Raw genomic sequence first — 26,012 nt, forward strand, 5'->3', positions numbered from 1 at the left:
ACTGTCTGCAATTGTGGATCTGCAGAGTATTAAGATAAAACTGCTGTGCTGGCACTTCACTATAATATAGTGGCTTTTGGGTTGCAGTAGGGGCACTCGGTTTCAAAAAGTTTCACCATTGCTGACCTAGGGTTTTCAGCATCGGACTCAGTTTAGCTGTTCAACGGCTAGACCTTTACTTGTTGGACTAGTGATGTGTTGTGGCATTTATTTTTTTCTGTGAACAATTTCTTGAGCAGTCAGCTGAGTTTGTGGCATAAGCCAAGCATTCTTTAAGCAATCATTAAATATGTCTAACATATTTGTTGGTGCAAAAAGCACCAGATTTTGACAAGCCAGAATTCAGGTGCAGTCAAAATAGTAAATATGGGCTATCAGAACAGTAAAATTGTTGCAAAAGCGTATACAGCATAGCGAAGAAACCTATGTGCACAAAACAAAATTTACAAAACAAACATCCCAATATTAAGAGGATACGTTTATTAAGCAGTTTCTTATAAATAAGATTGATTTTCTTTACATACATGCGCTGAATGAAGAAACAAGTTCCAATATACATTTTTAGGTTGCCTTTTTCAGAATACTTTCGGTTGCAAGATGGGCAACAAAATCTAATACAAAATATTCTTCCAAATGTTTCATATAAATCATTCTTTTCATATAAACAAAGTTTTACCATTGACAGCTGAAAAGTCATACATGATCTGTTTGGCTGGATGCCAGCTAGTAAAGATGATTTACCCCATCCAATGTACAAACCCTGCAGTTCTGTGTAGAACCTACTAGAATGCTGGTGTGGCCTACTTAGAACACAGTGGAAGGTGCAGAATTTACCGGTGTAAAAGCAAAAATGACAATTACTGTGCTTTGGTTTTGACATAAACATATTGAATACTAGTATAAATTGAGCTTAAAATCCTATACTAAAAGGTTATATATATATATATATATATATATATATATATACACACACACACACACACATATATATATATATATATATGTGAAAAATGTATATATATATATATATATTTGTATGTATATAAATGGCCAGCATGCATACATTTTCACTGCAGCAGCCACAATGTATGACCGTCACAACTTTCCAAAATTGATTTAAAAGTTGTGAAAATAAGACTTCAGTCTTCCTAGTAAAGTACATTTGATTGCATGATAAATAGTCAGTTTTGGCTGCCTATGTTCATAAATGCCATGTGACTCACTGTCACTAAAGGTTGTCAAATATGCCTTCTAAAACGGACAGTCCCTTAAAAATATATCAGGTATATAATGGATCACAAAAATCTCACTATTAATAGTTTTCCTATAGTGGATTTCAAGTCACAATACTGTAAAGGAGGATACAGTGATTAATGGTGAATATTTCTAAGAAAAAAACATGCAAAAAAGCTAAAAAATAACTTTTTTCTCGGTACAAAAGTGCTAGAAAAGAGGAGAACATATTGACAGTAGCAAATGGGCTTGGTACTGGCATTTATACCACCAATATCCAGTTACAAATTACATTAAAAGGGTAATTCAGCTTCAGCAAATAAAGCCAATTCATTATATTAAAAGCGGAGTGACTCTTCAATATACAATGTGTGTATCAATTCCTTGCAGTTTTTCAAACCACCCATTATCACATAGGTACAAGACTTGTTACGATCAGAGCATGTTCACAAGTGTTCGATTAGTTTCCATGCCGGATATCGGTCACGTGGATTTCTGGCATGGATGTGCAATTTAATACGCTGCAGCTCTGCACAAGGACTAGTCTTATTCACTGGTGCTCAGAGGTTTTCTAAGCATGGGAATAAGTAAAGATTTTTCGCCCACACTGAAATTTGTTGTAGTATGTGAAGAAAGCTGTGGAAACTCCTTAGACAAGCATGGGCTACAGAATGCTTGTACAGTCTAGTGTAGAATCCATGCTGAAATTCTGAACATGTGAATGAATCCTTACAACAGTTATCAGAACTATCTATTGTAATAAGTTGTGCACCGTGTACTCTCAGAGACTTTGGAAATTCACACACATTATATATTAGTAAAAGGAATAAGATTTATCTGCTGAAATGGAATGGCTGCTTTAAGAGCGACCACTTCCAGTGTGATATAGAAATCATCTATGCAATGATTTACCTGTCTTGACATCACTCAGTGGATTTTACAAGTGATGACAATCATAAAATTAATACAATATTTTGTATTAAAATATATTTTGAGGCAGAAGAATGTTGTATGCATTTGTATAAAGATGTCTGGCTCTGGGCCATTAGCTCTTATACACGTATGCTATTTGCATAGGAAAGAAACAGACACAGGAGTAAACCAAAACACTCACAATAAAAATCCAAAACCCGATGCAGATCCATTAACATCTAGCCCTTCATTTCATCAAGTCACCAAAAAATTTTCTTTTAATAATTCTATAAACCAAAAGAAAAAGTAAAACATAAACCCAGGATAAACAATGGAATTTCATTCAGCATTGAATTAATAAGACAGAAAACTTAAGACTAGAACAGCCGCAGTTGTAGAGATGTTGCGCCATCTTTCCACTTGTGGTTGTGGCTGGAAATCACAGTCCGGCAGAGAGGACAGGTCTTCTCTCTATTGAACCAGAGTGAGATGCATTCCTCACAGAATATGTGCTGAAGGAAGAAGAAACCATTTGTTATACAGAAACAAGCTAAATAAATAGTAAAAAGTATTCAAGTGGCAAATACATGAAAGTTCCCTATTTATTAACCCTTTACCACTGCAACCATTTTTTTCAGATTTTACTTCCCAGGACACTGCCAGGACAGCCAGTGTGCTTAAAGTAAACTCAATATAAGATAGTCACCATGTACCACACAGTTTCTTTCATGTCTGTGCTACGTACACAATTGCAGTTATATTGGGCTTTGTTCACATTACTGTTAACTAGCTCCATTAGCTTTGGTTAGAAGAATATCACAGCATGGAGAGCTGTTTTTGTCATTAAAATGACAGGACCTTTAATGGAGTTCATGAGTCAACATTTAGATCTTTTGTATGACTGATCCATCGGAGTCATGGCTTTTGTTAATAAACAGAAACTATGCCACTAGTTTGAACAGTGGTTGAGCAAGTTATTGCAGAGCCTTCAAATGATAAAACTAAATGTATGGTAAAGGCCAATTATTCAAGGGGCTGTCCATGGTTAAGTTATTTAAGGCCTAGAAACAGACTGCTCTGTCCCATGTATAGTGGCAGAGTACAGACATTACCGTTCGGCTCCTATTGAAGTCACTGGATAGATCATAAAAATCACTTGCATAATGATTGCTTCGCGGGGGTGTGACTGCGACTGGGCCCGGAGGGATACATGCGCCCCACGTGACCTATGAGGTCCAATCTCAGGCCCCAGCAGTGCCGTTTGGGGCACATAACCTCAGTCGCCAAAGAGAGGAGGACCAAGGAAAATACATAAGACACACGGACGGAACAAGGATGCCCAGGAAAGGTGAAACAAGGTGAGTCTAAGAGTTTGTTGTTTTTAAACATGTCCCTGGGCTTCTACTTATTATACTCTGTGGTCTGAGGAGACCCCAGAGTATAATAATTGAACCGGCTCTGGGGGTGCCCTTGGGAGCATATAATATTGTTTGGGGGGTCACTGTGGAGCATCTAATACTGTGTGGGGGCCACTGTGGAGCAGATTATACTATCCCAGTATTATTTACATGCCAGACACTTCGTTGCTCACTCACTATCTTCTTTTCAAGTACCTGTGAGAGTGCTGCAGCACCCTTAACCTTCACTATCAAGAATTTGCTCTAAGGAGGGGATAGGAGGCCCTAGCCAAAAGTCTACATTAGAGCTCACAAGACTTTAGTTACACCACTGATAAAAATCTTAACCTCGGACAACCTCTTTAAGTCAATAGGAAAAAATTATTACCTTACCTGGCATATAAGAACAATTGGTTTTGTGAATTCAGCTTGACATATTGCACACATGTCCTCAGCTTCTGAACACTGTCTTTTAGTTGCAGTCACGCCATAATTCTGTAGAAGGATTTTGGAGAAAGTTAACAATCACTAGCATATATTTCTATATTTACATTGAACACTTAGATTTAGTTTTGAGTACCAGGGGAACACGATAAACTTTCTTTAAGAAAGCAGATGCTAATAGTCTCCAGACGCTAATAGTCTCCTTGATTGCAAGTTGTGCCATTATAAGAAGTGGAAATGAAATGTTCCCTTCAGTCAATTTAATTGCCTTACATTAGGTTCATACTACTGTAGTGTTCAGTTTCCTGTTCTTTGGGTCCACTTGGGGACCCGAAAAATGGGAAGCTAACTCGCTTAAAAGTGGTTACCCACAGGTGGACATATCTGTTCGGAGGTCAGTAGATCGAAAGACGTTTCAGAAATAATAGCAACCCTATATTCAACAGGCAGCGTATGGACACACTGGGATTAACCCTCACACCTAAAATCTCCCTAATAGTAGCTCATATCAGTAAGAGGAGGTTTCTAAAAATAAGCAGATGCAGTCAAGCTAGAGAAAAATAACAGTCTGTGACACCTGAGGCTACTGACCTTGTACCACACCAACAGGGACAGAGACTGAACTAGCTGCTGCTGGTAATACTGCCACTACTACCCCATACTGGCTAAACTCAAATACATGTCCCCATCCCTACGCGTTTCATAAATCAATCACCAGGCGTTGTCAAGGTGTGAACAGCAGTGAAAACTGCTGTCCTAGAAATATCACAATACGGTGGTGGGAACTTGAAAAAGTAATATATGTACAGTGACCTATGAATTTTGCATTGCTTATTTATGTGTTTTTATGCAAATTGTGTAGGTTAATTTGACAAACGAGTCGTTGACCCTTGAATTTGGTTAGGGGCATGTATTTTAAAACAGTCTATCTAGTCCACTATGTCATTTGATCTCAAGAAGGGGTTATTACACCCCAAAACACATTCTCTGCAACATATAATAAAACCTACTATCTTTATTGATAGCATTCAATGGACCATTGTGTTACTAAATATTTGAAGAGGCGCGTAGCCTGAAGATTTTTTCTGAGATTTGCTGGCTCTCTTTTGATATCTAGGCTGGGAGATATTAACGCATAGCCAGTCTGGAGGATAACAAGAGTGGAGCCATAAGAGATACCGATTGACGTTATAAATGGGTTCATCCAGCAAATAAAACTTCTCTGTTAAATATAGATCTTCTAGCTAAACAATTCCTAGTATATTGTACTTGCTGTTAGGCAGGAATTGAGAAATCACTTTTCTGAAGGCAAGTTATGCTGCTTCCAGACAAGTGTCTCATCTCAGTGCAGAAAGAGGAGGGGTACTCTTCCTCCCTTCTGAGACAATACACCACGTTTCACTGAACTCCCCTCCCCTCTGCACCATGCGAGTAGTCAGCTCTTACATTCATGCGTTCTTAGGACCTCACTTCTGATAGTAACCATCATGGCACATATTATATGAGCACAAGTTCGTTGAAATGACAGTGACCATTTAATTATAGATGTGGAACAGTTTCTCATCACAACTTGACCGCTTGCTAGGAACGCAGCACAGAAGCTTCATTATGGCAGTAGTAAAATGTGTCAAACCCAATTAACATCTGATGCTTTTTTGTTTCAAGCCTGCAAATTGGAATGTTGCCTTGATTCAGACAGCAAACACCACACAATGAGTCTGACATTTACATATGTAAAGCAGGAATGGCAGATATCCTGCTGGACTAAATATCTGCTTGCACTGCAGTAACAATGCCAAACAATAAAGATATCACTTCCACACGGCTTAACACTGAACTTGCATTTAGGACTTCTACAACACAAAGCTGGATAAAGATGAAAAAAAAATGAACAGATGTATATTATATAATAAGATAAATTAAAAACACTATTTAACATGTATGACAAACACTTGACAAAAGCAGAAATAGAGAACAACTGAGAATCTATGATCGGTAAAAGAAGCAAAAGGAGTATCATAAACTGCCAATATCAGAAAGGAAGACATTGCAGACAAATGGCCAGCCCGGCGATCTAGATAAATATACATTTTTGGTAACCTGAGTAATTTAGAAGGTAACCAAAATTAACAACACTGATTGCTCAGTAACGGTGAGGGCTAGAGAAAAAATTCCAACTGTGCAGGTATCAATAGAGCTTTGCCTATTCACAGATGCTAAGGACTAGAGTTGGTGGAGGTGGTGAAAGGTCCTCTTTAGAGATGAGCGAACACTGTTCGGAACAGCCGTTCCGAACAGCACGCTCACAGCACGCTCCCATAGAAATGAATGGAAGCGGCCGGCACGCGGGGGGTTAAGCGACCGGCCGCCGGCAAAGTGTACGTGTCAGGTGCTTCCATTCATTTCTATGGGAGCGTGCTGTTCGGATCGGCTTATCCGAACAGTGTTCGCTCATCTCTAGTCCTCTTTAAATAAAAACAAAACAAAGACAACAAAACTGATTAAGAATTCTTAGCGGAAAGCCATGACCAGTTTAAATATTTGTCTTGGCTGTTGAAAAGCGAGGTCAGACATTTTTTATATCAAGACATTAAACATGAACTGGTCATTAACATTGCAGACAACTTAGTCTCATTTAATAGAACTGGTTCTGGACCAAAATGTAATGGACTTTAATTAAAAATGTGGATTTCTGCCTGAAAAACATCTTTGAAGTTCCTGCCACTAGTCTCTGTTCTAGCTAATTTGCTTTTTACTAAGGAAGGTCCGTCAGACTCAACATGAGACGTGCAGGGGCCAAAGTGTCTCTTCACAGTCTCCTCATGTTTACATACACCTTTGCTGTCATGTACGCTCTTGCCTTTACACTGCTCAGAGAAGTGTGCGCAGCTTCTCACAGCGAGTATAAGGAGGACTATCTACTTCTGACTAGCTGCTTTTTCTATTGCTGATGGGATGTTAGTAATAGACAGGAAGCAGCTTTCCTCATTGTACTCAAACCGCTCTTTTATCAGTGTCCTGACTTGGATTTGGAGTCCTGTGTCCCTGGATCTCATATTATGGAACTTGGACTTTTCTCAGCTATTTGTATAAGTTACTTCTGGCTGAATTACATGTAAAGAAACCAGTAGTAGTAAAAATGGATGGGGAAGCAGATTGCTAAATATTGTATATGCCCCTTTAATATGTAGACATAACGGAGCAATTAGCAGTAGAAAACCATAAAATACCATGTATGAAGTCTTATACAGCCAGCGAACAAACTGCCCAGCAAGACCCAGCTAATATTGCAATTTTTGATGAAAATATCAGGTTAGCTTTAACCCCATGTTCAATAGGATCATCTTATTTGGTTAGGTTATTTAATCAACAGAATTGTGTCAAAAGATTACTTACAGGCTGAGTAAAAAACAATCGCAATACATCAGCAGACGTTTTCCACTGTCCAAAAACAACAAACAACTGGAAAGACACAAAATGTGCAATAAGTGGGTGGTTTAACAGTTTAAATAATATATCATTTTTCAATGTATTAATTTTCAAATTAAACCTTATATATATTTTAAAGCATAGATATATCTCTATTTATACACATACAGTGCCTTGCAAAAGTCTTCATACCACTTGAATTTTTTTTTTTACTCCTTACAACTAGAGATGAGCGAACAGTGTTCTATCGAACACATGTTCGATCGGATATCAGGCTGTTCGATGTGTTCGAATCGAACATCACGTGGCAAACTCCAAAAAATTTAGATTCCCCTCCCACCTTCCCTGGCGCCTTTTTTGCACCAATAACAGCGCAGGGGAGGTGGGACAGGAACTACGACACCGGAGGCATCGAAAAAAAATCGGAAAAAGTCATTGGCTGCCGAAATCAGGTGACCTCCATTTTAGACGAATAGTGGATTTCAAATCCAGGTCATATGAGAATGTGAACTTTGTGACTAAGAGACAGGGATAGCTGTACAGGCAGGGATAGCTAGGGAGAACCTTTATTTAGGTAGGAATGATATTAAAAATAACTTTTTGGGGCTCTATCGGGTGTGTAATTGTGATTTTTGTGACATAAACTTTTTCCAATAGGAATGCATTGGCCAGCGCTGATTGGCCAGAGTACGGAACTCGACCAATCAGCGCTGGCTCTGCTGGAGGAGGCGGAGTCTAAGATCGCTCCACACCAGTCTCCATTCAGGTCCGACCTTAGACTCCGCCTCCTCCGGCAGAGCCAGCGCTGATTGGTCGAGTTCCGTACTCTGGCCAATGCATTCTATTAGCCCGATGAAGTAGAGCTGAATGTGTGTGCTTAGCACACACATTCAGCTCTACTTCATCGGGCTAATAGAATGCATTGGCCAATCAGCGCTGGCCAATGCATTCTATTAGCGTGAGCTGAGTTTGCACAGGGGTTCTAGTGCACCCTCGGCTCTGCTACATCAGATTAGTACATCATCTGATGTAGCAGAGCTGAGTGTGCATCAGATGTGTAGTTGAGCAGAACTGGCTCAGCACTGCTAAGTCTCTGCATTCGCATAGGAATGCATTGGCCAGCCTTCGGCCAATCAGCGCTGGCTCTGCCGGAGGAGGCGGAGTCTAAGGTCGGACCTGAATGGAGACTGGTGTGGAGCGATCTTAGACTCCGCCTCCTCCAGCAGAGCCAGCGCTAATTGGTCGAATTCCGTACTCTGGCCAATCAGCACTGGCCAATGCATTTCTATGGGGGAAAGTTAGCTTGCGAAAATCGCAAACTGACAGGGATTTCCATGAAATAAAGTGACTTTTATGCCCCCAGACATGCTTCCCCTGCTGCCCCAGTGTCATTCCAGGGTGTTGGTATCATTTCCTGGGGTGTGATAGTGGACTTGGTGACCCTCCAGACACGGATTTGGGTTTCCCCCTTAACGAGTATATGTTCCCCATAGACTATAATGGGGTTCGAAACCCATTCGAACACTCGAACATTTTAGTGTTCGCTCATCTCTACTTACAACCACAAACAAATGTATTTTACTGAGATTTTACGTGATAGACTAACACAAAGTAGCACATAATAGTGAAGTGGAACGAAAATGATACATGGTTTTTAAAATTTTAATCAAATAAAAATCAGAAAAATGTGATGTTCAAAAGACCCCCTTGTACTCTGATAGCCCTAAATAAAATCAAATTCTCCCAAATGGGAGGCTTTTTTGGAGGCTGATTTTGAGGCGGAGTCAGCGTCACAATTCTTGCCAAAAAACTCTGTGTGAACTAACCTTCAAGGGTATCAGAGGATCCAAGAAAATAATCCACACACCATTTGAGTATGTTAACACAGAGTATTTTTTTTGCAGGCTGAAAAAATCTGCTTCAGGAATTAGGAAATGGTTTTTTGAAGTTTTTTTTTTTTTTTTTTTACATGATACAATTTTTGTCATGTTTTTTTGAGTTGTTTTTGCTTTAATACACTGTATGGATCTGGAAACTTCAGTTTTAAAAAAAAATGCTTGTGGTTTTCACATCAGAAAAACACATCAAAAACCATGTAGGAAACCACGTCACTTTCTTTTTCTGCCTCCCATTACTTTCAATGGCGGAATCTGTCTGAAGAAAGGTCATGTCGCTTTTTTATCCCCTCAGCTGACAAAAAAAAAAAAAAAACTATATAGAAATAATCTCTTTTTACCATCAACAATTAACTCAATTATGATGCCAATTGTAAACAGTCAGCAAGATTCTTAGAAGCACGGACGACAGAGTTTTTCTTGCATCTGATGTTTGTATAGTATCTGAGGTATAGGCACTTAAATGTATATGTAAACTGAAAAACACTGTTCAAAAGGTCAACATACACTAAGTTAACACACTCAAAACTGTAATAGGTTTATGCAAAGCCAAGGCATGCTGGGTCCACTATTGTAAGAGCCGTCTAGGAGAAGACTGGTTATACTACCTGTAATGTATATCTTTATGCATTGTCGATTATACAAAGAGTGGTTAAAATAACAACCTGGCACCTTGGGAATATATTCAAATATAAAAAATACATACTGTAAAGAGCAGGCATACTTTTACTTACTTTTATGATGAGGTAGAGTAAAGCCAACAGAATACCAAAATGCCATTCAACTCCACTAGTTTCAGCTCCATAATCAATCAGGAAACGAAACCAGACCGGTGTAGAAACGAGTGTACAATAATGCTGGGAAATTTCTTCCAAACACATGTACCAAAAGCCCTAAAACAATAAGGCACGGTTATTCATCCCAGCAGAGCTGTAGTCTCCTTTTTATTTTATTGTATCTACCAAGTGCTGTGAAAAGTTTCTCACTCTCCAGAATGGGATTCTATAAGGGCCATAATGGTTTTCTTTGCTTTACATACAGGAAATGATGCCCAGCATACCAAGCAAACAGACCAGTACAGGGACTTACAAGAGTTATGCCTTATAACCTATAACAGCTATTGCATACAAAACGGCAAATACTTAAAGAGGACCTTTCATCAGATTTACAGGTAGTTCTATATACTGCTGGAAAGCTGACAGTGCGCTGAATTCAGCGCACTGTCGTCTTTCCCGATCTGTGCCCCGGGTAAAGCGCTATCGGTCCTGGTGCCGTAGCGCTTTACAGTCAGAAGGGCGTTTCTGACAGTTAGCCAGGGACGCCCTTCTGCCCAGTAGCGCCTATCACGCTGTACTGTGTACTATTTGTCCCGCAATAACTCTGTTCTCACTGCTCTGCGAATGATAAAATAAAGTTATGGCTCTTGGAAGGCAGGGAGTCAAAAACGAAAATCGAAGTTTGAAAAACGGTGCCGTAGCTATATTTGACATGCTGAAATTTCCAAAACCACAACGTTTTTTGGAAATCGCAACTTTTTCGCTGCATGTATTTTTCGCTACAATCCCATCCACTGTACAGAGACTGTAATACGCCACAGGTTTTGCCACGTTTACGCTTCATGAGGTCCTGGACTAAAGGGGTATTCCTATCTCAAGAATCATATTCAGACTTGAAGTTTAATTCATACCTCCAGGTTTAACCATTTTCGGAACGCCAATAGACTTTATACGTCCGGGAAGTGGTTGCCTTGTTCTGACACGACGTGCCAGTATGTCCTGTCAGAACACAGCATGAGATTGTGCAATTGCTGAAACTGGGAGCTGGCTGTAACTTCAGCCGGAGCTCCCAGAGAGATGGCAGGAAAGGTTTATTCCCGTCCCTGCCTTCTCGATCACTGTGTATACAGCTCTCAATGAGCGCTGTATACATGGCTATGGGCGCCGCCATGATGCGGCCGCCCTCTGACCCGGCTGTCATGTGTTCTGCCGGGATCAGTGTCTTGCAAGAGCTGCTGGGTCCTACAGGACCCAGATCAGCTCTGTATACTGTGTATACAAGGTGCAGGAGGCTGTATTCCTCCTACAACTGGGGCTAAATGTACCAGCCACAGTTGGAGGGGAAATCAGCCTAACAAAGAAAAAAGTGATGAGATGTCCCCAAAGGTCTCTTATGACCTTATAGGGACACAATCTGAAAAAATAAAAAGTTTAAATTTTTTTTTAAATAAAATAATTAAAAAATAAGTAAAATAATACGCCAATAAAACACCGTTATTAAAGGTTATAGCCCCACCCTCGACAACACCATACAAAATAAAAATTACCGTAATGGAGAGGAAAATCTATATTATAAAGTTTTTCAGTAGCATTTTGTGTTATTAAATAAAATTAAAAAAAAAAAAAAAGAAAAGTGAAAACCAGACACAATTTCCCTCCTATTTTGTTTATATGTTCCTGGATATAAAAAAAATTAAAACACATTCGAAAATAAAAACAACATAAAAATAAAGCCCTAGGTGTCCCCCAAAAAAGACGCAAAAATTAGTTGAAGATGTATGAGAAAAACGCTACAGTCCTCTAAACCGCACATACAAAATAAACCTAAAATAAAAATAAAACCTGTGGTCCTGGACCACAAATTGGCCCGGTACTGAAGTGGTTAAACAAGATTTCATAAATGAATAGTGCATGTGAATTTAAGAAACTTTATAATATATATTTATTTAATATAGGATATATAAAAGATCAGATTCTTTTCCCACTTATTAGGCTGCCCTCCTCCTCATCTTCTTATCTATTCATTTCTGAAAAGTTTTTTTTTTTTTTTTTTTAAATAACTGTAGGTACCTGTAACTGTAGGAATACACCACAACTGTGATAACTGCATACATATCAATATTGTAGTAGTTTACCTTGCATTTATGTGACATCACAACAGAAGGCACCAGGAGAATCAAGCATTTCAGGCCCATGAAGAAAAACTTCACAACAAAGTCTGTTATTCCCACAACCCACAAGGCATCCCAGAACAGCAAAGGTCCAAGAGTTGGATTCATAAAAATTAAGCTATAAAAAAAAAAAGAAAAAGATTAAACAAAAACAAAACAAAAAAAAAAAACAAAGAAACACAACAACATTAAGTAATATGGAAACAGAAAAACAAAACATCCTGATGTCCCATACAGATGGCCACAGCCAAAAAGCGCTGCAGGAAAAGACTGCGGTGGAAATCCATCGCTTTTTTCCCCACATTGCTTTTCACAGAAAGTCTGCAGAGTTTTCCTCTGCAAACTTTCTGTCATTATTATAGCTATACAGACAATGCCAGTGTTTCTATTGGTGTAACTGACATGCTGCCATTTAAAAAAAAAAAAAAATGCAATGTTTTGCAGCATTTCTGGTATGGTTAATTTACTGCAATTTGTAAATGGGATTAGCCAGAATGCCATCCACTTTGCAAGTACTGTAAAGCGCTGCAGTTTTTACTGCAGTGTTTTTGCAACATGAGGCCCTGGCCTAAGAGTATGTTCATAAAGAGGAATTTGGAGCTGATTTTGGAGGCAAAGATTTTTTTTCTGCAAGCATAAAAGAGAAGCCTCCTGTTCATTCTTCAGTGGATTCTGTCTTTTTGAGAAAAAGGTTCAAAGTGAGCTTGCAAAACCTGCTTCAAATTTCTAAAGTAGATTTCTTTCTGCCTGACCAAATGCCTCCATGTGAGGCTTTCAAGAATAACTGTTGCCAGAAGTCATATCTTAGGGTGCATGCACGTGTCAGAGTGACCGCTGTCAAACAGAATCCCATTTACTTCAATGTGTAGTGCGCGTAAGCCGGCACCCATTGAAGTCAATGGGATCTGTTTTGAAGCGCTTCACTCTGACACGTGTTTATGTGTCAGAATGAGCGGCGCATTACTCCGTGGGATGGGAGCCTTAGATTTGGCTGGGATTACTCACAATCCCAACCTTCCAAATTATACACCAATCAGCAATAACATAGAAACCATTGGCAGGTAAACTGAATGACAGTGATAATGCTGTTTGTCTCCTGTCAAGAAATAGGAGACATATGAAGGATACATACATAGTAGGATAAAAGTAATAATAATAATAGGATATATTAAGCAGCAACTGAACAGTCAGTTGTTGGAATTCATTCACTGGAAGCAGGACAAATGGGCAAAGGAAAGAATTAGAGATACTCTGACAAGGATCCAAACTGTGATGGCTAGACAACTAGGTCTGTATAGCTCATAAACAACAGGTCATATACACATATATATATATATATATATATATATATATATATATATATATATATATAAACAAACAAACAAAAAAACTTGCCTGTAATAAAGTGCCTGAGAAGAAAATGTGTAATACAAAAGCACCGAGGAGCCACACAAAAATACCAGGAGCCAGATGCATTGCAATTTCGAACACTTATCCTGTGAAATAAACAAAAATGATCATTAATGCAAGAAATTGTGCACTCATACCATCCAGAGACATGTATCAAATCTTTTTGTGATGCAAAAAGGGGACCAAGTACTTGCAGGACATCATTATTCTATTTATCACTACCAAGTAAAAAGCAGTGCGTGACGTTTAAGTGGGTATTCACAGCTATGCTATAAATGCTGAATGAGTACTACCTCTGGAACCAACACCATTATTGGGAACGGTGGGTCTTTGACCATTGTAGTCACGTGGGCCATTTTCACATGTGTGATCTTATGCATATCTGGGGAATATGGCAAAGTGAAACTGCTCACTGGCTGTAATGTCCCAGATCCAATCAACTGCATCAGGAAGATACCCCATGACGTCACAGTTAGTGACATGGCAATCCCCTCAGTGGTCACATGTGGCAGGGATTTCCACCAAAAGACAACAACGGACCGAGACTACTGGACCGCCCTGGGAAGCACCGGAGCACCATGGAAGGGTATGATTTTTTTTTCTTCCTTCACCACCCCATCTGATTTACAAAAATGAACTTGGCCATTTTTGCCTGGACAACCCCTTTAAGGCTGAGATGGAATTACCCCTTTCTGGTTCTAAATAACAGTCAAACTGAATTTTTATCGGATTTATCTAAAATACTAATGCTGTCCAAAACATATAAACAGAATCCTGCCTTAAAAAGGTCTGAGACTCTTTTTGTTCCAGATTTTGCTGCATTTTTTTTTTTTGAACGAAAGTCATGGAGTTCCATTCAATTACAGTGAAATACTTGATTACCAGGCTTTGAGAAAACAGCACAGAGCTGAGCTATGCAGTTTTCTGTAACTCCTGTAGAAGAGAATGGGAGTAACAGAAACATAGTTAAAGGGTTTATTCTGCTCTAGCTCTGTGTATACCCTCCCTTTTCCCCTCTCCCCTGCAGGGAAATCACAGGTAATAAATGACTCCTACATCTGAAGCCACATGATGCTTTCATGTTTTGTTTGGAGGCTCACCCCTTCCTGTGAGCAGCAAACACAGAGAATGAGAGCAGGCAGATGCATCATGGGAACTGTAGTTTCTTCACAGATTCACTGCATGTCAATAACAGTGATACAAGGAGTTTCAAGTGAAATAAAACCACGAAAAGCCTGCACAGGTCTCAGTCTTCATAAGGCCTTCTGAATCCCAATTACAGGGCTCAGCAGTCCCTAATGTCATTGAGGAGTCTAGGCGTGGATGGGGACCGGCTACGGAGGCCAAGGGAGGTGAAAAACACTGTTTTATTGTTTTTACTTAACTCCCCTGGGCCTCCGCTAATTTTTACTAAACTGCAGGTAAAACCTTGCAAATATTGTAATAGCTAATGCTAGGTTCACACTAGCATTCTCCTGTCCGTTCTGTGGTTTCTGTCTTCTGCATGCCAGAAGTCGGAAAGCTCAGACCGGGTCCGGCCGTGAGCGGCGGTGAGCGTTTTATGCTCTCCGCCGCGAAACCGGATTTTTTTATCCGGACACAGAGTACTGCATGTCCGACTCTGTGTCCGGATTATAAAACCCGGTTTCGCGGCGGAGAGCATAAAACGCTCACGGCCGGACATCTCTCTCACCCATTCAAATGAATGGGTGAGAGAGACTCCTGCAGGTTTCCGTATCCTGCCTCTGTTTTAAAGTACGGAGATCACAACGCTGATGTGAACGAGCCGTAAACCAAAATAACCGGTGTGCCAGGTTAATCAAATTGATGTTGTCTCTTGGTTTTTTTTTTTTTCAATGAATCGCCTGGCCCTAATGACATGTCACCTGTAAACTAATTTTATAGTTGAAGTCCAGGGTATAAATATTAACAAACGCTTTCTTGGCAAGTCACATGCATGGTTAATTCTCATAACTCATTTAAATATTTAGAATATTTTGTAGAGATTCTAAACATATGCATGGTGTGTATCTAGACAAAAAAAAAAAAAAAAACAACACAGAACATGATATTGACTTTACTTTTTTTTTTTTTTTTTAATGTAGATTGTGAGCCCCAATATAGGGATCACAATGCACTTTTTTTTTTTTTTTTTCATTTAAGTATGTCTTTGTAGAATGGGAGGAAATCCACGCAAACACGGGGAGAACATACAAACTCCTTGCAAATGTTGTCCCTGGTGGGATTCAAACCCAGGACTCCAGCGCTGCAAGGCTGCAGTGCTAACCACTGAGCCACCGTGTTGCCCCCATTATCTTGTTTTTGTAATTAATATCCATAGACGCTGTATAGAGAGAGGGCTTACTTACTCTTAGAAAAACCTGATTTACAATGCTGTTATTTGCATATAGAAAAGTTGTCAGCAGGCCAATCCCAACAGTAATACCTATTATAGAGCAAAATAAATGTAGTTAAAATATAAAGCACAACAAAAGCCACAGAAAATTTAAAGGTGCTTTAAATAAAATTCTGAAAGGTGTAAAAAAAAAAAAAAAAATTAATAAATGATGATAAAAGTAGCAGCTACTATTAGTGTACACATAAACCACCTTTTTTTTCCCCTTTTCTACAGTTCCCCTTTAATATAGTGTGTCTCAGGGCATGTCTCACCCACTTTAGATGAAATCCACTACAATGAACCGATCGCCTCCGGAAACCCCTTTTACTGGGAGGAAAGCCACAATATGGCAGCTCCCATAGCGGTGTATACAGGACTCATTAAGCACTGTATACACATCGACAGTAATAAACCAACCCTGCCATCTCTCGGGTAGTTCAGGCTGTAGTAACAGCCAGCTCTTGCTTCTGCAGTGGAACGATTTTGTGCAGATGCTTAAAACTGCAAGGACTTACTGGTATGTCCTTTCAGAACCAGAGAAGTAGCAAACATTTTTGGTAGCAAAAATTTGGGGTATTCCAATCGGGACATATGGCACATCCACAGAGCAGGGAATTCTTAGCTATTCTTGGAAGTCCTAATAGAAGTACAGCATACTTCCCACTCACTTCAGCTGTCAGACAGGGGTCACAGAAGCTTCTTGAGATAAATGTCGGTCCTAAAAGTTCCACCAACATCAGGCATTCATGTCCAGAGATTGCAATAACATCTGTACCTGTGTCATTTAATGCTTTGGGGGAGGGAAAAAAAAAGTCTCGTGTGCAATAATACACATGGAACATTTCCATTCACTTGATGAGTGCTGCAAAGAGCACAGCCACACCGCTGGTGCCCAACATGTCCAAGCTAGATTCTTGCGGCCAAGAGTAGGTGGTGAGCAAAGAGATTGGTTATCAGTAACAAGCCTGATCGTTTTGGGTAGGTTACAGCACCATTCATCAATGAGCCAATGTGAGGTCACTGTGAAGGGAAATGGCGATACAGCCATCTTTAACAACTCTGCCAATGTTTGGTAAGCAGCCTTTTGCAAGAGGTGAACTGTAGGCACTAGTAAATTTTGGGCTAGGTGTCTGTTCAGGTTTTAATTAGCCCTGGGTGGCATTAGCTGGGGTTAATGAACAACAGGCAGCCTGAGGCAGATATAACACGGAACGAGTACTTTAAAAAAAACAAACAAAACAAATTATAAAGTACTCTTCAAAAAGATAAGAGGAGTATTATTATTCTGCTGGAAAAAAAAATGGAGTGCCACCCTGATCTTGTGGATATGTCACTTCTGCCCCAGTTGAAAATACCCCTTCAATGACACAAATATTAATTTTATTGAATTTTGAGGTTAACCATTTAAATTATTTTGTGTAGCGCTGAAGGCTGAAGCTTTTTTTTTTTTTTTTTTTTGTTACAGATTTTGTTCTTTTAAGCCAAAGACAAAGTTGGCTTAAGAAGAAAGTGAAAATATAAAAGGAACAATTTATACAAATACTTCCAGCTTAATCCACTCCAGATTCTGGCTCAAACACTGCAGCAAAAAAGCAACAATGTTTGTACATTATGAGTGAAAATTATTAGTACCTGTTAGGTGCTGGACAATAAGTTTGGCACTAAAGATTAAAATATAGGGAAAACTTTTATCCAACCACTGATAGACATGCAGGACCTCCGAGATACTGTTGCCATGTTCTCTTGTGTCTGTGTTATTTGAATCGTCTTGCCCACTGGCATCATTATTATTTGCGTGTGTATGACCATGTCGACTCTGTAACCGTATGGTTGGTCTGGCATGTCTTGGGCCAGATCTTGTGCCACTTTCAGAATTTGATGAATGTACATTTATTGCTACATCTCCAGAGCTGTTGGAACCTTCTGCTGGTGAACGGTTAACAGGGAGAGAAAGGCAGGGCAAGCCATCACCATTTCCTGTCTCATGGGCATGTCCAGAGTTTGCCTGCATGGTGACAGTCCCCTTTTCTTCTAGCTTACAAGCCACACTGCTACATTTCCTGAAATGGAAAGAATATACCGTATACATGAGAACATAGGCGCAAAGCATCATATACAAAAAACACATCACTCAAATAAATATTACCGCTAAAGCACTGCTAAGGGAGCGTTCACACTACTGTCTGTGTCCGACAGGTAGTGTCCGCTCCTAGTGTCCGTTCAAAATCTCGCACGGACATTAGGAGCGGACACTAGCTGTGTCCATGACACGTGTCATTTATTTAAATGGCGATCGGGTGCGTTCTTTTGCACTCCGTGCCCTTCCTTCACTGTCCGCATGTAAAGGTGTCCGACTTTTCAAGCGGACAGAAAAACTCTACATGTCGGGTTTTTCTGTCCGCTTGAAAAGTCGGACATCTTTACATGCGGACAGTGAAGGAAGGGCACGGAGTGCAAAAGAACGCACCCGATCGCCATTTAAATAAATGACAAGTGTCACGGACACAGCTAGTGTCCGCTCCTAATGTCCGTGCGAGATTTTGAACGGACACTAGGAGCGGACACTTCCTGTCGGACACAGACGGTAGTGTGAACGCCCCCTAAAAAGCAAATCCCCATATCAGTATTTATAAACACTTGAATTGTCAATTAATATCAAATTTATTAGGGAACCAACCGGGATTCTACCCAGCATTAATTTCCACTGTGAACATTTATCACTTATAGACAAACCGGTATAAACTACTACAGTTATAATATTAAAACTACTAGAATTTGGGGTTTTATAGTGCTATAAGTGAGTTCTCCAATCCTTCCCTGCAGGATATGTACTGTGGGGATGCTCTGTATGATGTGGTACCCTAAATTGTTTTAGTTTTTCCTTGATGTCCAGAATAGGTTAACATGTGGCAATATTTTAACTAGTAACAAAAGCACAAACCTAATAAACCAATGAGAAATTACATGGGATTATACAAAGTAATTGTAAAACTTCCCAGTGCATTTTCTGGACAGAACTTTACTACAAAAATAGAGGAAGACTCACTTGAAAGAGTTAGGTTACATGCAAAAAGGAATTTTATTTATTTTATTTTGCTTACCTATATATAGAGAATCAATGTGAACTGTACGTTTCATGTGAATTTTACTGCTCCACCAGCGATTCCCAACCGGGGTGCGGTGAAGACCCCATCAGGGGTGTCACAACAATCCAGTGGGGAAATGGCTGAATGCTTCCTTTTAACTACATCAGCATCCTTAGGATGCTAATATAGTTGAATAGAACTTCCTGCTTAGCTAGTGATACCTGCTGAAGACCTACTGCATCAATCTGCAGAGGAGGAGGATCTCAGAGCTCCAGGAGACCAAGGATGTTGAACGGAACGGAACTGCGCATGCCCGAGAATTCAAATGCAGCCGCGCGATCTGGCAGGAAGAACATCCAGGGAGGAGGAGGGTAGACGAAGCACAAGCAATGGAGGGTCGTGAATAAAGGTATGATATGGGGGGAGCTCAAAGGCCCTGGGGAAAGCCCAGGGTGCTCGGTGGACTCATTTACATAAAGTAATTAACCAGATTACAACGGAACAGTACAGCGCCGCACATCCCATGAGGCGACCTGAAGCAAGCGCTTCAGGCGGTGCTATGTCAGGACCCCAGGGAGGGCGGCATTTTTGATTACCTAAGCCTTACCTTAGCACCGAGTGGTGGTTTGGGGAGGCCACTGGAGCAGCGCTGCTCCAGCAGCCTCCCCTCACGCTCAGGCAGAGAGCAAGTCCTCTCAGTGCCTGCTCTCTGCCTGCGAACGGCGCTAAGCCCCGCCCCCTTCGCTCCACCACGCCCCTTCGCTCCGCCCCCTCATCTGGGGGGGGGGGGGGCGGCTTTCTGTAGTTCGCCTCGGGCGGCAAAAGGGATAGGTTCACCCCTGTATATGCGCGCACATATTTATGCACGCACATATTTATTCGCGCACAAATTTATGCGCCCTACCCTGTATATGCGTGCACATATTTATGCACGCACATATTTATGCGCCGTACCCTGTATATGCGCGCACATATTTATGCGCGCACATATTTATGCACCCTACCCTGTATATGCGCGCACATATTTATGCGCGCACATATTTATGCACCCTACCCTGTATATGCGCGCACATATTTATGCGCGCACATATTTATGCGCCCTACCCTGTACATGTGCCCTACCCTGTATATGCGCGCACTTATTTATGCACGCACTTATTTATGCGCGCACTTATTTATGTGCGCACTTATTTATGCGCCCTACCCTGTATATGCGCGCAAATATTTATTATGCTTACATATATATGCGTGCACATATATATGCGCCCTACCCTGTATATACGCCCTACTCTGTATATGTGTGCACATATTTATGCGGGCACATATTTATGCGGGCACATATTTATGCGCCCTACCCTGTACATGCGCCCTACCCTGTATATGCGCGCTCTTATTTATGCGCACACTTATTTATGCGCGCAAATATTTATTATGCTAACATATATATGCACGCAAATATATATGCGCCCTACCCTGTATATACGCCCTACCCTGTATATGTGTGCACATATTCATGCGCGCACATATTTATCCGCGCACATATTTATCCGCGCTACCCTGTATATGCGCGCACATATATATGCGCGCACATATTTATGCGCACACATATATATGCGCCCTACCCTGTATATGCGCGCACATATTTATGCGCACACATATTTATGCGCCCTACCCTGTATATCTGTATATGCGCGCACATATATATGCGCGCACATATTTATGCGCCCTACCCTGTATATGCGCGCACATATTTATGCGCCCTACACTGTATATGCACGCACTTATTTATGCGCGCTTATTTATGCGCCCTACCCTGTATATACGCGCACATATTTATGCGCCCTGCACTGTATATGCACGCACATATTTATGCGCCCTACCCTGTACATGCGCCCTACCCTGTATATCTGTATATGCGCGCACATATATATGCGCGCACATATTTATGCGCCCTACCCTGTATATGCGCGCACATATTTATGCACCCTACACTGTATATGCACGCACATATTTATGCGCGCACATATTTATGCGCCCTACCCTGTATATGCGCGCACATATTTATGCGCCCTACCCTGTATATGCACCCTACCCTGTATATGCGCGCACTTATTTATGCGCGCTTATTTATGCGCCCTACCCTGTATATGCACGCACATATTTATTATGCTTACATATATATGCGCCCTACCCTGTATATACGCCCTACCCTGTATATGTGTGCACATATTTATGCGCCCTACCCTGTATATGCGCGCACATATTTATGCACGCATATATCTTTGTGCGCACATATTTATGCGCGCACATATATATCCGCCCTACCCTGTACATGCGCCCAACCCTGTATATCTGTATATGCGCGCACATATTTATGCGCGCACATATTTATGCGCGCACATATTTATGCGCGCACATATTTATGCGCGCACATATATATGCGCGCACATATATATGCGCGCACATATATATGCGCCCTACCCTGTATATGCGCGCACATATTTATTCGCGCACAAATTTATGCGCCCTACCCTGTATATGCGCGCACATATTTATGCACAACATATTTATGCGCCCTACCCTGTATATGCGCACACATATTTATGCGCGCACATATTTATGCGCGCACAAAATTATGCGCCCTACCCTGTATATGTGCGCACATATTTATGCTCACACATATATATGCGCGCACATAAATATGCACGCACATATTTATGCGCCCTACCCTGTATATGCGCGCACATATTTATGCGCCCTACCCTGTATATGCGCGCACATATTTATGCGCCCTACCCTGTATATGCGCCCTACCCTGTATATGCGCGCACTTATTTATGCGCCCTACCCTGTATATGCGCGCACATATTTATTATGCTTACATATATATGCGCCCTACCCTGTATATACGCCCTACCCTGTATATGCGCGCACAGATTTATGCGCCCTACCCTGTATATGCGCGCACATATTTATGCGCCCTACCCTGTATATGCGCCCTACCCTGTATATGCGCGCACAAATTTATGCGCCCTACCCTGTATATGCGCGCACATATTTATGCGCGCACATATTTATGCGCGCACATATTTATGCGCCCTACCCTGTATATCCGCCCTACCCTGTATATCCGCCCTACCCTGTATATCCGCCCTACCCTGTATATCCGCCCTACCCTGTATATCTGTATATGCGGGCACATATATATGCGGGCACATATATATGCGGGCACATATATATGCGGGCACATATATATGCGGGCACATATATATGCGGGCACATATATATGCGGGCACATATACAGATATACAGGGTAGGGCGGATATATATGTGCGCGCATAAATATGTGCCCGCATATATATGTGCCCGCATATATATGTGCCCGCATATATATGTGTGCGCATATACAGATATACAGGGTAGGGCGCATATATTTATGCGCCCTACCCTATATATGCGCGGATATTTATGCACGTACATATTTATGCGCGCTACCCTGTATATTCACACACATATTTATGCGAGCACATATTTATGCGCGCACAAATTTATGGGCACTACCCTGTATATGCGCGCATATATTTCAGCGCGCACATATATATGCGTGCACATAAATATGCGCGCACATAAATATGCGCCCTACGCGCTATATGCGCGCACATATTTATGCGCCCTACCCTCTATAGGCACGAACCTATTTATGCGCGCACATATTTATGCGCCCTACCCTGTATATGCGCGCACATATTTATGCGCCCTACCCTGTATATGCGCGCACATATTTATGCGCCCTACCCTGTATATGCACGCACATATTTATGCGCCCTACCCTGTATATGCGCGCACATATTTATGCGCCCTACCCTGTATATGCACGCACATATTTATGCGCGCACATATTTATGCGCTCTACCCTGTATATGCACCCTACCCTGTATATGCGCGCACTTATTTATGCGCGCTACCCTGTATATGTGCGCACATATTTATTATGCTTACATATATATGCGCCCTACCCTGTATATACGCCCTACCCTGTATATGTGAGCACATATTTATGCGCCCTACCCTGTATATGCGCGCACATATTTATGCACGCATATATTTTTGTGCGCACATATTTATGCGCGCACATATATATCCGCCCTACCCTGTACATGCGCCCTACCCTGTATATCTGTATATGCGCGCACATATTTAAGCGCGCACATATTTATGCGCGCACATATATATGCGCCCTACCCTGTATATGCGCGCACATATTTATTCGCGCACAAATTTATGCGCCCTACCCTGTATATGCGCGCACATATTTATGCACAACATATTTATGCGCCCTACCCTGTATATGCGCACATATTTATGCGCGCACATATTTATGCGAGCACATATTTATGCGCGCACAAAATTATGCGCCCTACCCTGTATGTGCGCACATATTTATGCTCACACATATATATGCGCGCAAATAAATATGCACGCACATATTTATGCGCCCTACCCTGTATATGCGCGCACATATTTATGCGCCCTACCCTGTATATGCGCCCTACCCTGTATATGCGCGCACTTATTTATGCGCCCTACCCTGTATATGCGCGCACATATTTCTCATGCTTACATATATATGCGCCCTACCCTGTATATACGCCCTACCCTGTATATGCGCACACATATTTATGCGCACACATATTTATGCGCGCAAATATTTATGCGCGCACATATTTATGCGCCCTACCCTGTATATGCGCCCTACCCTGTATATCTGTATATGCGGGCACATATATATGCGGGCACATATATATGCGGGCACATATATATGCGGGCACATATATATGCGGGCACATATATATGCGCGCACATATATATGCGCGCACATATACAGATATACAGGGTAGGGCGCATATACAGGGTAGGGCGCATAAATATGTGCGCGCATAAATATGTGCGCGCATAAATATGTGCGCGCATAAATATGTGCGCGCATAAATATGTGCGTGCATATACAGGGTAGGGCGCATATACCCTGTATATCTGTATATGCGCGCACATACATATGTGCGCACATATATATGCGCGCACATATACATATATACAGGGTAGGGCGCATAAATGTGCGCGCATAAATATGTGCGCGCATAAATATGTGCGCGCATAAATATGTGCGCGCATAAATATGTGCGCGCATATACAGGGTAGGGCGCATATACCCTGTATATCTGTATATGCGCGCACATATATATGCACGCACATATATATGCGCCCTACCCTGTATATGCGCCCTACCCTGTATATCTGTATATGCGCGCACATATATATGCGCCCTACCCTGTATATGCGCGCACATATTTATTTGCGCACAAATTTATGCGCCCTACCCTGTATATGTGCGCACATATTTATGCTCACACATATATATTTGCGCTCACATAAATATGCACGCACATATTTATGCGCCCTACCCTGTATATGCGCGCACATATTTATGCGCCCTACCCTGTATATGCACCCTACCCTGTATATGCGCGCGCTTATTTATGCGCCCTACCCTGTATATGCGCGCACATATTTATTATGCTTACATATATATGCGCCCTACCCTGTATATACGCCCTACCCTGTATATGTGTGCACATATTTATGCGCCCTACCCTGTATATGCGCGCACATATTTATGCGCGCACATATATATCCGCCCTACCCTGTACATGCGCCCTACCCTGTATATCTGTATATGCGCGCACATATTTATGCGCGCACATGTTTATGCGCGCACATGTTTATGCGCCCTACCCTGTATATGAGCGCACATATTTATTCGCGCACAAATTTATGCGCCCTACCCTGTATATGCGCGCACATATTTATGCACGCACATATTTATGCGCCCTACCCTGTATATGCGCACACATATTTATGCGCGCACATATTTATGCGAGCACATATTTATGCGAGCACAAAATTATGCGCCCTACCCTGTATATGCGCGCACATATTTATGCACGCACATATTTATGCGCCCTACCCTGTATATGCGCACACATATTTATGCGCGCACATATTTATGCGAGCACAAAATTATGCGCCCTACCCTGTATATGCGCGCACATATTTATGCGCCCTACCCTGTATATGCACGCACATATTTATGCGCCCTACCCTGTATATGCGCGCACATATTTATGCGCCCTACCCTGTATATGCACGCACATATTTATGCGCGCACATATTTATGCGCCCTACCCTGTATATGCACCCTACCCTGTATATGCGCGCACTTATTTATGCGCGCTACCCTGTATATGTGCGCACATATTTATTATGCTTACATATATATGCGCCCTACCCTGTATATACGCCCTACCCTGTATATGTGTGCACATATTTATGCGCCCTACCCTGTATATGCGCGCACATATTTATGCACGCATATATTTTTGTGCGCACATATATATCCGCCCTACCCTGTACATGCGCCCTACCCTGTATATCTGTATATGCGCGCACATATTTAAGCGCGCACATATTTATGCGCGCACATATATATGCGCCCTACCCTGTATATGCGCGCACATATTTATTCGCGCACAAATTTATGCGCCCTACCCTGTATATGTGCGCACATATTTATGCACGACATATTTATGCGCCCTACCCTGTATATGCGCACATATTTATGCGCGCACATATTTATGCGCGCACATATTTATGCGCGCACAAAATTATGCGCCCTACCCTGTATGTGCGCACATATTTATGCTCACACATATATATGCGCGCACATAAATATGCACGCACATATTTATGCGCCCTACCCTGTATATGCGCGCACATATTTATGCGCCCTACCCTGTATATGCG

At 41.4% G+C, this 26,012-nt stretch overlaps 1 protein-coding gene across 3 annotated transcripts in view; it reads right to left on the reverse strand.

The window, feature by feature from the left end:
• Positions 1 to 465: 465 nt before the first annotated feature.
• Positions 466 to 26,012, reverse strand: part of RNFT1 (ring finger protein, transmembrane 1) — a 33,563-nt gene continuing 8,016 nt past the window's right edge. For all 3 annotated transcript variants that reach the window (XM_075264733.1, XM_075264732.1, XM_075264734.1), the window contains exons 2-9: positions 17,698 to 18,125; positions 16,037 to 16,113; positions 13,653 to 13,753; positions 12,222 to 12,375; positions 10,045 to 10,203; positions 7,383 to 7,448; positions 3,936 to 4,037; positions 466 to 2,657 (exon numbers count right to left, since the gene is read on the reverse strand). In XM_075264733.1, coding sequence (XP_075120834.1) covers positions 2,523 to 2,657; positions 3,936 to 4,037; positions 7,383 to 7,448; positions 10,045 to 10,203; positions 12,222 to 12,375; positions 13,653 to 13,753; positions 16,037 to 16,113; positions 17,698 to 18,076 — 1,173 coding nt within the window. In that variant the 5' untranslated portion in view covers positions 18,077 to 18,125 and the 3' untranslated portion in view covers positions 466 to 2,522. The remainder of the gene's footprint in view (positions 2,658 to 3,935; positions 4,038 to 7,382; positions 7,449 to 10,044; positions 10,204 to 12,221; positions 12,376 to 13,652; positions 13,754 to 16,036; positions 16,114 to 17,697; positions 18,126 to 26,012) is intronic.

This window comes from Leptodactylus fuscus, chromosome 2 (genome assembly GCF_031893055.1).
Source record: "Leptodactylus fuscus isolate aLepFus1 chromosome 2, aLepFus1.hap2, whole genome shotgun sequence".
In the NCBI taxonomy this organism is placed as follows: domain Eukaryota; kingdom Metazoa; phylum Chordata; class Amphibia; order Anura; family Leptodactylidae; genus Leptodactylus; species Leptodactylus fuscus.